The following is a 13376-nucleotide window of genomic DNA, read 5'->3' on the forward strand; positions in this document are numbered from 1 at the left end:
CATAGGAAGCTGCCTTATACTGAGTCAGACCATTGGTCTATCTAGCTCAGTACTGTTCACACGGCCTGGCAGTGGCTCTCCAGGGCTTCAGACCAGAGTCTCTCTCCCAGTCCTACCTGAGATGCCAGGGATTGAATTTAGGACCTTCTGCATGCAAGACAGATGCTCTTCTGCTGAGCTATGTTCCTTTCCTATAGTTTGTGCATCTTCGGGAAGAGCAGCAGCTCTGTGATAGATAGTACATGGATAGCTAATGCAATCGTGGCCAACTTGGTACCTTCAAGAAGTTTTGGACTACAACTCCCATCAGTCCCAACCAGCATGGCCACTGGGCAGGAATGATGGGAGCTGTAGTCCATAACATCTGGAGGACACCATGTTGGCTACCTCTAGACTAAAGCAATTTTAGGCTGTATTAAAAGCGCCATAGTTCCTAGGTCATGAGAAACAAGCATGCCACTTTGTTCCGCACTAATTAGATCGCCTACCCATAACCATAAAATAGCATGAAGCAAGTTGTAAATAATTTGATTTATTGGAAAATATCAGAGGCACTCTCATGCAGTTAGTTGATCCTATGCTGAGAGGGTTGGTTTTTACATGGAAAAGTCACTGATTGCATGGTTTTGAATGGCTGGCCTATTATAGGTGGAATCGTAGGGGCTGGATCCTAGGAACCATGAGTCTTCCCGTCTTCTCCTTTCTGCTGCCTCCTCCATAAACTCACACACCAGAAAGCCTCTCCGGAGAGAAGGAACCCTCCTGAACTACGTAGCTGGGGAGGCTGCAGCCGCTGGTGGTGGTGAGCACCTGTGGCCCCTTCCCTTGTGTGAGCAGAAGTTTCTTTCCGCTTGCAGAGGGTTGGATCCAAGCTATTATATGTCATTGTGAAAATACAAAGCTCCTCCTGTTATTTTCTCAGCAAGCAATCAGCTATGCTTTATTTGTGCTATTATTCCCCAACAAGCAGAAGGGGGGGGGGACTTTGGTAAGGCATCTTCTTTCTCTCAGCATAGAGATGGGAAAACGTGTGCAAATAAACTAGTGGAAGTGGTGACAGGCGAAAGCTTTAAAAGTTCTAATCTTCAAGAACCGTAGAGACAGTAGTGTTGTTAACTTCACTGGTGCACGAGGCAGAAGTTGGTGGTGCGCTCTTGTCGTTGGTGGCCGCTCTTCCTCCTACGATTTCTTCTGTGTTTCTTAAAGGTTTCAGCAAGATAATGTAACATTTCGGCACGAATATGCAGCCCAGCAAACCAAAGCTGGAAGCCAGGATGGCGAAGATCTCCACGGCCACTTTGAACTTCCCTCGTGTGCTTAAATAAGCGGGCACAAATGATATCCATACGATGAAGAAGACCAACATCCCGAAGGTGACAAACTTGGCTTCGTTAAAGTTATTGGGCAGCTTGCGAGCCACAAAGGCCGTGAGGAAGCTCAGGATAGCGAGGAAGACGTCAAAGCCAAACATGACACACAAGTACAGGATGGAGCCTTCGTTGCATTCGTAAATGATTTTTGTGATGGAGAACTGGGTGTTCTTGTACATGCGAGGAGGGTTCAGTATCAGGTAGGCACAGACGATGCCCACTTGGGTAAGGACAGAGTTGAGGACAATGATTTTTTGGCAAATCGGCTTCACCAACATCCGCGCTTTCTCAGCAACCTTTGAGTTCATGGCCAGCTGTGTCAGGCAGAGCGTCACTGTCTTTCCCAGGACGCAAGACAGGCAGACGGAAAAACCCAAGGCTAAGGTCACCTGCCGGGACATGCAAGACCAGTCTTCTGGCTTGCCAATGAAGAGGATAGAAGTCATCAAGGTTCCGACGAGAGAAAACTGAATGAGGAAGCTCAGCTCCCGGTCGTTGGCTTTCACGAGAGCTGTGTTCCTAAACTTGATATATACGCCAGTCACTGACAGGACGACGAGAGCCCCAAAGACAGACAGCGCAATCAGTGTCATCCCTAAAGCATCTTCGTAAGCCAAGTACTCCACCTCCTTAAGCACACATTTATTTCTCTCGTTGTTGGACCAGTAATCTTCCTCACAGCCTGTGCATTCCCTTGCATCTGGAGAAGAAAGAAACCCGAAACTAATTGTTAAAAAAAAGGCCATAGGGGAGCCTCAAGCCCTCTTCAGACCTCTCTCTCTATCTGGCTCTTGGAATTCTCCCAGGCCACCCCCTCTCTGCCCCTGCTTCACACCCTAAGCCTGAGTGGAATGTGCCCTCTACTAATGCCTGGATAGCTCAGTTGGTTAGAGCGTGGTGCTGATAATGCCCAGGTTGCAGGTTTGATCCCTGTGTGGGATAGCTGCATAATCCTCCATTGCAGGGGGTTGGACCAGATGATCCTCAGGGTCCCTTCCAACACTATGATTCTGGTGCCTTTTTTCTTGTCTGGATAGAGAGCACAGAAAGGTGAGTGTATGTAAAAGGCAAAATGTGCCTTAGTTTCCCTTCTGATTTTTGTCCAGAATGGTTTAAAACGTACCCATGAACGCAGGATGCATTTTTCTCACTGCTAAGCAACCCCAGAGAGTTTTTCACACGTTACAAATTAGAGGGTAGTCTTCCAGGTTAAGGGTGGGTCATAGTCAAAGACTATTAGGGTAACCAGCATCTACTGTGTGACATTCACTAGGGACCCGTGATCATGAGCAGCAAACTGAAATCCAAGAAGTGTCTGATTACACAGTTCTAATGAGCACTAGCCACTGCTGTAGAGTGGAAGACGAGGCAACCAGGAGATATGGGCAATCACAAGCAAAGCCACCCCTTAACTAGTTGTAAGCAGCAAGGCAGGCAGGTGGGTACAGGCTGAGGACAGGCTGAGGTTGTGGAGGGACCCCATTCACCCTCCATTCAGCCTCCATTGACTGATGACAAGATCGCTCAGCAGCCCTAAAAACAAACTCAGCAGCTATAGGACCGGAAAGATTCAAACTGAGGGCACATGGGACCCAGAGTGACATAGTGGTTAGAGTGCCATCTTAGGAGAGGGGGGAGGCCCTAGTTCAAGTCCCCACTCAGCTATGGTGCATTTTAATATATGTGGTTCTAAGGTGACCTGCAGTAGTTTAATATCTAGAACTATAGCAGCCATTCTCAACCTTGGTTTCCCCACACGTTGTTGGACTACAGCTCTCATCATCCATGACCACCAGTCCTGCTGGCTAGGGAAGATGGGAGTTATAGTTCAACAACGTCTGGGGACCCAAGTTTGAGAAAGGTTGACCTATAACATTAATAGTGCGGTTCTATACATATATACTCAGAAGTCAGCCTATATCCAAGAACTTAGAGAAACTGTCTGCGTTGAGCACTGTCTTTAAGAAAGCATTCCCTCCTGCAGCAAATGTGTGCACCATCAAAAACACCAGGGGTGTTTTAGGCACACTCAGAGTAAGCTCACTTAAATCAATGAACTTAAGACCATTTGTTTGAAGGGGTCCAATCTGATTATGACAGTTGGATCTCTCCCAAGCATTTCCCCTCTTCAGAACTATTGTATCTTCCCCCACTCCAATATACACATTCTAGCAGATGCAATTCATTCAGTCAATTGACAAAAGCACCTTTGATTCGTTTTCCAGGATTTCCTTAACTGTGCAACAACCCAATTTATTTCTTTAAGCAAGCATAACTGTATTTTAAAGAAAAGCATAATGCCATCACCATCAACTTTGTGGTGCCAGCCATGGCCCTCGCCACCTTTCAGGCAAAATTTTGATATAAAGTGTCCGCTATAAAAAAAAAAAAGATCAAAGGATAAGGGGGGAAATAATTTAAAACATTAAGTGTGTGTGTGTGTGTGTGTGTGTCCCCAAAAAGAAATCCAAAAGAAAGAGCTCTATTGCCTTCTTAGAAGTCCTCCCCCCATGATTGATCCTTTCCATTTCTTCAGCTCAGAGTTTCCATGTAATTAAAACACACAGTACTGAAAGGTGTGAATGCACACTTTGCAGCTGTTGGTGCTAGTGCCTGAATAGTGCTCGTGCAGACATTCAGTACTCAAGTACAAAAAAGGCCAATGAGAATTAGGCCTCAGATATTCTCTTGCCAAGTGACAAACTTCCTTTATTCACTGTCCTCTCAATCTGTCCTATTCAATCTTCAGCTCATACTCTCTTCCTCCCTATTGCAATGAAGCCTCAGAAGAAAAAGGAAGGAAAGAGAAACTACAACTGTAGTGGAATATAGGATTCCAGTTTGAGCCAATGCAAGACTTGGACTTGAGTTGATTTTCAGCTCTCTAGAGTCTACGCCAAGGATGGGGAGCCACCCCCCCCAAAAAAGCTGTTAGACTTCAGCTTCCACCAGCCCCAGCCAGCATGGCCAATGCTGAGGGATGGTGGTGGTCCATTGACATCTAGAAGGTCTCAGGTTCCCCATCCTGGGTCTAGACAAATGTCCTCTTTTCCCCCATTGGCTAAAATGCTGATAGGCATCCATACCTGTTATATTACTGATCTGTCCTTCGGCACACCTTATACAATCATAACAGCATGAGGGCTTTCCTTGCAGGATCCCCTTCCGATAACCAGGTTGGCAGTTCAGATTGCATGTGGAGCGTGGACGCTGAAAGGCACAGAAAAGACCTGTTATTTCTCCTATGTATCTGTTTTTGCCATGCAACAAGGAGGTGACTATTGTGGCTGTTATATTTCCCCCTCCTCAGTGACTTGGAATGATGCTAGGCCTTTCGTGGAGATACAAAATGGCAGGCTGCCCACAACAGTTGCTGCTAATGCTGAAATCTTTGACGGTGGGGGGAGGGAGGAAATGAGAAGTCATGCTGGTGCCATTGCTAATGGACACCCTCAACAAACTGTTGGGGGATTTCTCCTGCCCTTGGAGAATCCCTCAGGATACAAAAATGGTGGAGAACTTGGGAGGCCATTTTTACTCAGCTACAATCACATCCATGTGTCCCGAGTTCATTAGGTGCCTAGCAATGCTCCTGACTGAGAGCCTTGTTAGGTAGCTCTCAAGGAGATTCTCAACCAGGAACATTGCTAGGCACCTTTTGGACCTGGGACACAGGTCCATGAGACAAAAGTGCATGCCAATTAATACATATAAGTAAAGGTAAAGGTACCCCTGACCATTGGGTCCAGTCGTCCACAACTCTGGGGTTGCGGTGCTCATCTCGCTCTATAGGCTGAGGGACCGGTGTTTGTCTGCAGACAGCTTCCAGATCATGTGGCCAGCATGACTAAGCCGCTTCTGGCGAACTAGAGCAGTGCACAGAAACGCCATTTACCTTCCCGCCAGAGTGGTACCTATTTATCTACTTGCACTTTGATGTGCTTTTGAACTGCTAGGTGGGCAGGAGCTGGGACCAAACAATGGGAGCTCACCTCGTTGCACGGATTCGAACCGCCGACCTTCTGATCGGCAAGTCCTAGGCTCAGTGGTTTAGGGACCCACATCCCTAATACATATTGGTACCATTGAACAAATTTAAATGGTGGGTAGGTGTGGGGTCTCATTGGCATTGCACCTTGCAGCGAGCCCAGTTGTCTTGTGAATAATAATAATAATAATAATAATAATAATAATAATAATAATAATAGTAATAAAGGAAGGGTGCAGTAGATTCATGGCTCGGGCCTGTGGGTCACCCCTTACCACTTCCCCTGCTCTCTGCAAGACTTTAGAGCAGCAGCTAAGTGTGATAAGTAGTAATATATGCAATATATGTGCACAGTCAAGTTCTACAAGGCAGTTTGGATTGGGAAATATAGAAATCTGCTTTATGTTGACTAGGGTTGCCATATGTCCTCTTTTTTTCAGGACATGTCCTCCTTTCCAGGATAAAAATTTCTGTCCAGGTGGATTTTTAAAATTTGGCAAAATGACGGGGGGGGGTTGTTTTTTGTTTTACAGTAGCCCAAGAAAAATATTCTAGTGCATTGGTCTCAGATCTAAGGCACCCAGCTAAGCTAGTCTGCAGCAGAGAATCACGACAGAGCAGCATCTCAACTAGTTACACACTGTACAAATCCCGTCTCTTGTGGCTGAACTAAAAGGACACTGGCTCAGCTACAAGATCTTGGAGGAGGAGTCTGGGAGGGCAAGAGTTAACATCCCCCTGCCCTTAAGTAGAGTCCCGTACATGTTAAACAGTTTAATAACTTGTTCTGCTCACAAAATTGTGAGCATACTTACATTCACAAAGATGTGAACATGAGCCCAAATACTTTCATGTGGCAAGTGAGGGAGAAATATGTATTATTATTATTATGTTGTTGTTGTTGAACGTTTAGAACATAGCTACTAGAATATATAACAGCTTCTATAGCCTACATATGGTAGCGGTATTTAAAATTAGAGCCCTCAAAGCGATCCATAGTTAAAAGTGGAAGTTGGCAAACGTGTTCCCGTTCTTGCTCTTCAAAATATGGCAACCCTAATACTGAGTCAAACCATTGGCCTAGCTAAACTCAGTTTTGTCCACACTGGCAAAAAGAAGAAACGTTTGTATATGCAGAACTCGCAAAATTGACAGGGAGAATTCGGAACCAAACAACACACCAGTTCAGTTAAGAATGGGATAATTACAGAGCACAGTGGTACCTCGGTTTGAGAACAGTCCTGTTTATGAATGATTCGGTTTAAGAACTCTGCAAAACCGGAAGTAGTGTCCCGGTTTGAGAACTTTACCTCGGTCTAAGAATGGAATCCGAATGGTGGAAGGGCACCGGCAGCAGGAGGTCTCATTAGAGAAAGCACTCCTCGGTTTAAGAACGGTATTGGTTTAAGAATGGACTTCCGGAATGGATTAAGTTCGTAAACTGAGGTACCACTGTAAACTTAATAGAACATTGTTCCCATATGAAACCTTTAACATGCTTTGACTCACTCTTGCAATATAATATGGTATAAAGAAAACAGACAATATATCTTAAGTTAATTGTTATAACAAATGCAGGTGTTGAGAAAATGAGGGACCCACGCTGAGAGAGACGGAAGTCTTAAAGGATGGAAGAACCTTATTTTATGTACAGTGGTACCTCGGGTTACATACGCTTCAGGTTACATTCGCTTCAGGTTAGAAACTCCGCTAACCCAGAAATAGTGCTTCACGTTAAGAACTTTGCTTCAGGTTGAGAACAGAAATCGTGCTCTGGCGGCACGGCGGCAGCAGGAGGCCCCATTAGCTAAAGTGGTGCTTCAGGCTAAGAACAGTTTCAGGTTAAGAACGGACCTCCTGAAAGAATTAAGTACTTAACCCGAGGTACCACTGTATATGTAACATTTATTTCATAGTAACATAGTATTTTTGTTAACAGGTGGGTGGCATATTTTCTTTTTAATTTTGTGATGTAACATACAAATTCTCATATATATATATATATATATATATATATATATATATATATATATGGGGGGGGAGAGTTTTGTTCACACTGGCAGCATTGCCAACACCAAAACCAGGGCTTGAACCTGACACCTTCATCATGCAAAGCAGGTGCTCTAACACTGAGCTATGGTACGTCCAACAAAATGTGTGTGTGTGTTTGCTTGTGTAGACACTTGAAAAGTCTATTCAAAGGAGGTGTGGAAAGAGGGCATTATGTCTCCATCGGAGAAATTATGGGACTTTTATAGCCAGAATCTTCCAGGGCGAGATAACAAGTCATTGCAGGCTGCTTGTTGCTGCAGATGCCACAAGAACAAGCCCTAACATGACACTTCCTCACTTGTGGTTTGAAAACAGTAGCCAGAATCTATAGCACTGTGGTGTTAATCTAGAAGGAAAGGGCGTGTGAAGAGTCCTGAGAGTAGAATGAAGTGTGTTTTATCAAGGGACACAGATAGATGTGACACTGGTGATGGAAGATCTGTCGGTGAATTTACTGCAGTTGTTTTTAATTGAAATAGCAGCAGGAGTGGGTGGGGGGGAGAGAGAATCACACAGGGACAGTGATGGCATGCTGGTGTTTGCCCTTCTTCTCCAGGCTGTTTTCCGAATGAACATCCTGGCCCCAGCTGCTATTTGCCCCCTGGAGGAGGAAACTCAGAGGCAACCACAGGTTTTCTGAAAATCTCACACAATCTGCTCACGGACTTCCAGCTGTCAGGCCCTGTTGCACATGCAACTTTGGCTATCATGCAAAGGGCAAGGGCAGTGCTGGGCTCTGGATTTCCAGCAACAGCAGTGAAAATGAGCCCCATGGCTAGCATGGGATGTGAACCTGGATCCAAACCCAATATTGTGCATACTAGGTAGGATTGAACCCCTTTTATTCTTGTTCCTCAAAGAGCAATTGTTAGACTTGTTTTAAAATTAGGGTTACTACAAACAGCCAGATTGATTATAACAAACAAACTTTACAAACAGACAGACAAACAAACAAAAAGAGACCGGTGGAAATCCCACCAGTTGCCACATGGACTCTCAAGGGAAATCATATAAATTCTTCTGAAATTCACTTTTGCTGCCCACTCTCCACCTTAGAGCAGATTTATGCCACAAGGTGCCATAGGAAGGCACTGGACATAGTAAAAGATCCATCGCATCCTGGTCACTGTCTCTTCGAGCTCTTGCCGTCGGGACGGAGATACAGGACGATGAAGACAAGAACGAGCCGTCTTAAGAACAGCTTCTTCTCCAGAGCGATCTCGGCCCTGAATGGGAAGCCCGGACTTTGAAAGTCATCTAATCTCCCTTGCTGTATTATACTGTATTGTTTAGTTAGTGTTTTTATGGAGCAGTCAAGTAATTTCGTTGTCCCCAAAGGGGGCAATGACAATAAAGATTTTTTATTATTATTATTATTATTATTATTATTATTATTATTATTATTATTATTAATGTCCATTGGGGTTGTCAATCTTAGAAGGAAATATGAGAAAACCACTGAAGATGTGAAAAGTCTATAAACTACTGTATGGAACCATACATATAAGAATAGTATGGTCAAGGGAATAAACAACTATCTGACTTTTGGAAGACATCCAAAGGCAGCCCTGTTTAGGGAAGTTTTTAATGTTTGGTACTTCATTGTGTTTTTACTATTCTGTTGGGAGGTGCCCAGAGTGGCTGGGTGGGGTGCCCAGATGGGTGGGGTACAAATAATAAATTATTATTATTATTCCTGTGAAATTTGTGTGAGTTGTAGTAGCATGGACGGTTAAACTAGAACAGTGGTCCACAAACTTTTATGGCCCACCACCTTCTTGGTTCCATAAGGTCATTCCCAGTGCCCCCTACTCCATAAAAAGCATTATTCAGAATAGTGATTTGTATGACCCAATAAAGAAGATAACACATTAAAATTCAAAACAGTAACAGTTAATTTCACATTTAACATATTTGAAATCCAATTAAAACGATTTAGCTTAATTAATTCAACCAAAGTGATGAACTTCATCCACTGATACCAGCTTTCCCCCTGCCACCCACTTGCTTCTTAGCAACCCCCCTCCCAGGTAATTCCACACCCCCAGTGGGTGGCACCACCCATTTTGGAAATGACTGAACTAGAGGAAGGCATAGAAAATGCAATTCACTTACTGCTCCTGCTGGATTATTCCAAAATATTGAGTCGTTCTGGATATGAAATTCCATATCGGTTTCCGACGTCATGTTAAATGTTCCAACAGGCACAAAGGCAACTTCGCCATTCTCACCTTTTTGCCAGTTTAGAATGTCATATGAAGTATACACATCTCCCTTATCATCTATGTGTACGTCCTCTCCAAGAACCGAAAATGTCATTCTATTCTTCATGTAGAACATTAGCTACAAATCAGGAGACAAAAGTAAAGATGTGTCAAACCTACATCCAGACTGGATGACTGTAATACTCTGAGCAAGGGGCTGCCCTTTACAGGGGCTGAACACTTCAGCTTCTGTAAAATCCAGGCGCCAGAATTCTTGGATATGTGTACCTGTGGGATGGGCAGGCGAGTAGGGTTCGAATCAGTGGCCCTGTGGTTACCAATTCATTTCCAGGCTCAGTATCAAATAATAGTACTAACTTCTACTGTTTTGAAAGGGATGTGGGTGGCGCTGTGGGTTATACCACAGAGCCTAGGACTTGCCGATCAGAAGGTCAGCGGTTCCAATCCCCCGTGATGGGGTGAGCTCCCGTTGCTCAGTCCCAGCTCCTGCCAACCTAGCAGTTCAAAAGCACGTCAAAGTGCAAGTAGATAAATAGGTACCGCTCCGGCGGGAAGGTAAAACAGCGTTTCCGTGCGCTGCTCTGGTTCTTCAGAAGCGGCTTAGTCATGCTGGCCAATAAAGCGAGATGAGCGCCGCAACCCCAGAGTCGTCCATGACTGGACCTAATGCTCAGGGGTCCCTTTACCTTTACCTACTGTTTTGAAAGGTTTAGGATAAAAGTGGGGAACCTGTGCCCATCCCTCTCCCCACGCCCACCCCCCAAAAAGAAGAAGTTTCTGGACAATAGCTCCCATCATGCCTAGCCACAACCCTGCTCGCATGAACTGCTGGGAATTTCAGTAAATAAATACAAAAATCAGGAAGGTATCTGTTTTTCATCCCTGGCTTCGGGTCAGGTTATTGAAGTGCCCCACCCCACCCCATATGTGCACTGTGATGCCACACACTCTCAAGAGATCCTCTCTGTTCTTGGATATTTGCAGAACATTGACTAAATGTTTTCTGTCTGTATTTGAGTCAACTGTTTTTCAGGATGACCTGTCCTGCCAGAGCAGGGATGCACCAGCACATCCACCTGGTTCTGTTGCTACTGTTGAACAGAAAGCTGGCATTTCCCCCCATTGCATCAAGTTTGTTGGCTACGTCCCTCTATAAAGAGCTCGTAACCTATTTGCAACCTCAAGGATTAGCTACTGTGGTGGCACTCCACGGGAGCCGCTCTTGAAAACGCATTAGGAGATTAAGCTAGGGCAGCGCGGCACATGGTCCTGTATACATGAAGGAGCGTCTCCACACCCACACCCATTGTTCAGCCCGGACACTGAGATCCAGCGCCGAGGGCCTTCTGGCAGTTCTCTCATTGCAAGAAGTGAGGTTACAGGGAACCAGGCAGAGGGCCTTCTCGGTAGTGGCACCCACCCTGTGGAACGCCCTCCCTTCAGATGTGAAGGAAATAAGCAGCTATCTTCTCTTTAAAAAACATCTGAAGGCAGCCCTGCTGGGAAGTTTTTAATATTTAACGCTGTATTGTTTTTAACACTTGATTGGAAGCCGCCCAGAGTGGCTGGGGAAACTCAGCCAGATGGGCGGGGTATAAATAATAAATTATTATTATATTATTATTGGTGGCCATTTCAGCACTGAGGTTCCTGTTTTAAACCTCCTCCATGGCCAAAGACTGACAGAAAGCACCTTTCCCCATATGGTAAGGTCATCTTTGAGAATCCTGATCCAGGTTCCTTCCCTATGGGGCTTTTTCAGCGATTGCCCCAGCTTTTGGAAATGCCAAAGATGTGCTTTTGTGTCCTTCTGATCTGATTTTTTAGGCTCTTCTGTTTATAACAGGGCCTGCAAGACATAGCTGTTTCACCAGGCCTTTGGCCAAGGCACAGTCTGACCCCCTCCTTTGGTAATCCTCACAGAACTCTAGCCCAATGGTTGCCATTAATTTGATTTTGAATTGATTTTAGAATGAATTGATTTTAGAATGCTGTGTTACTTTTATTGTTGTTAGCTGCTCTGAGCCCGGCTTCAGCTGGGGAGGGCAGGATATAAATAAATTTATTATTATTATTATTATTATTATTATTATTATTATTATTATTATTATTATTATTATTAAGGACTTTCAATACACAGGCAAACTTAGGTGTTCTATCAAAGGAAGTCGCCCCATAGAATCATAGAATCATAGAGTTGGAAGAGACCACAAGGGCCATCGAGTCCAACCCCCTGCCAAGCAGGAAACACCATCAGAGCACTCCTGACATATGGTTGTCAAGCCTCTGCTTAAAGACCTCCAAAGAAGGAGACTCCACCACACTCCTTGGCAGCAAATTCCACTGTCAAACAGCTCTCACTGTCAGGAAGTTCTTCCTAATGTTTAGGTGGAATCTTCTTTCTTGTAGTTTGGATCCATTGCTCCATGTCCGCTTCTCTGGAGCAGCAGAAAACAACCTTTCTCTTTCCTCTATATGACATCCTTTTATATATTTGAACATGGCTATCATATCTGGACTGTATTAAGGACTGTATTCAAGGAAGGTGCCCCATTTGCACAAGGAGTTTTGTTTGCAAAATGGGGTTTCCCTTCCCTATCCTTTCTCCATGCACCCCCTCCAATCTGCTCCAGAAGGTTCAGGCAAGCCCCAGAACAGATTTGGGAGGTGGAGGGAAGTGGTAGGGGAAACCTTTTTTTTTTACCAGGTGCACCAGGTGGTGGGGGCTTAGGGGTCTTCAGGGCCCCCTCCCACTTTTCCAGGAGGGAGCTAGGCTCCCCCAAAATCCTGTGGTCCCACTCCTCCACCCCACTGATATTGCATGGGGGGGCAGGCAGAATGTGGAGCCCAGCAGCCCTGCTCCACCTCCACCTTCCAGCTAATGTCACACAGGCAAGAGGAAGCTGAGCCCAGAGCCCAGCTCGTTGCTTTCCATTCCCCACCCAGCACACAAGCGCCAGCATCACAGTGGCAGGATGTCCCTGTGACCCAGCTCACTAGGTAGGGGCGGGACACGTCACGTGACCTGCCATGTGACATGCCCCCGCAATGGGGGGGGGAAGTCTTCGCCCTTGTTTGTTGCTGAGCCATTAAGTCATTGTGCAAATGGGACACCTTCCTTGAATACAGTCCTTAATCTATGAATGATGTCTTCTGTGTCCCAGGCAATATCACTCGCTTGCTTTCTGTGTTCTTATTAGGTTTGGTTTGCACAAACCTTTTAATGCCACCTCTTGTCTTTGTAGAAATGTATGAGATTTATTAGCCGACAAATGCCTGCAAAGGATTCTGGGGTCCGTTCTAAAGACCTCGCTTTGTTTTCGTGGGAAATGGCTTTGTGCATTTGATTGTGTTTATGTGTTTGTACAGTGGTACCTCAGGTTACAAACACCTCGGGTTACAAACACTTCGGGTTACAGACTCCGGATGTAGTACCTCGGGTTAAGAACTTTACCTCAGGATGAGAACAAAAATTGTGCGGCAGCAGGAGGCCCCATTAGCTAAAGTGGTACCTCAGGTTAAGAACAGTTTCAGGTTAAGAACGGACCTCCGGAACGAATTAAGTTCGTAACCAGAGGTACCACTGTATGTATGCATGTATGTATGTAGAGATGAGGGATATATTCAGTTCAGTTTACAATTAAAAGTGAAGCTACCTAATTTGCACTTTCTGAAACAGAAACACAGCCCTCTTTTGAAATTTGCATTTCTATGAATTTCACAATGTAGTTCTCTGGCCAA

The 13376-nt window shown here is 45.0% G+C and overlaps 1 protein-coding gene across 2 annotated transcripts in view; it reads right to left on the minus strand.

Moving 5' to 3' along the window:
• Nucleotides 1–543: 543 nt before the first annotated feature.
• LOC308584872 (vomeronasal type-2 receptor 1-like) overlaps nt 544–13376 on the minus strand; it is a 32418-nt gene continuing 19585 nt past the window's right edge. For both annotated transcript variants that reach the window (XM_081190120.1, XM_081190121.1), the window contains 3 exons: nt 9526–9753; nt 4457–4580; nt 544–2070 (listed from right to left, as the gene is read on the minus strand). In XM_081190120.1, coding sequence (XP_081046246.1) covers nt 1079–2070; nt 4457–4580; nt 9526–9753 — 1344 coding nt within the window. In that variant the 3' untranslated portion in view covers nt 544–1078. The remainder of the gene's footprint in view (nt 2071–4456; nt 4581–9525; nt 9754–13376) is intronic.

Source organism: Podarcis bocagei (genome assembly GCF_964188305.1).
Source record: "Podarcis bocagei genome assembly, chromosome: 4".
Taxonomy (NCBI): domain Eukaryota; kingdom Metazoa; phylum Chordata; class Lepidosauria; order Squamata; family Lacertidae; genus Podarcis; species Podarcis bocagei.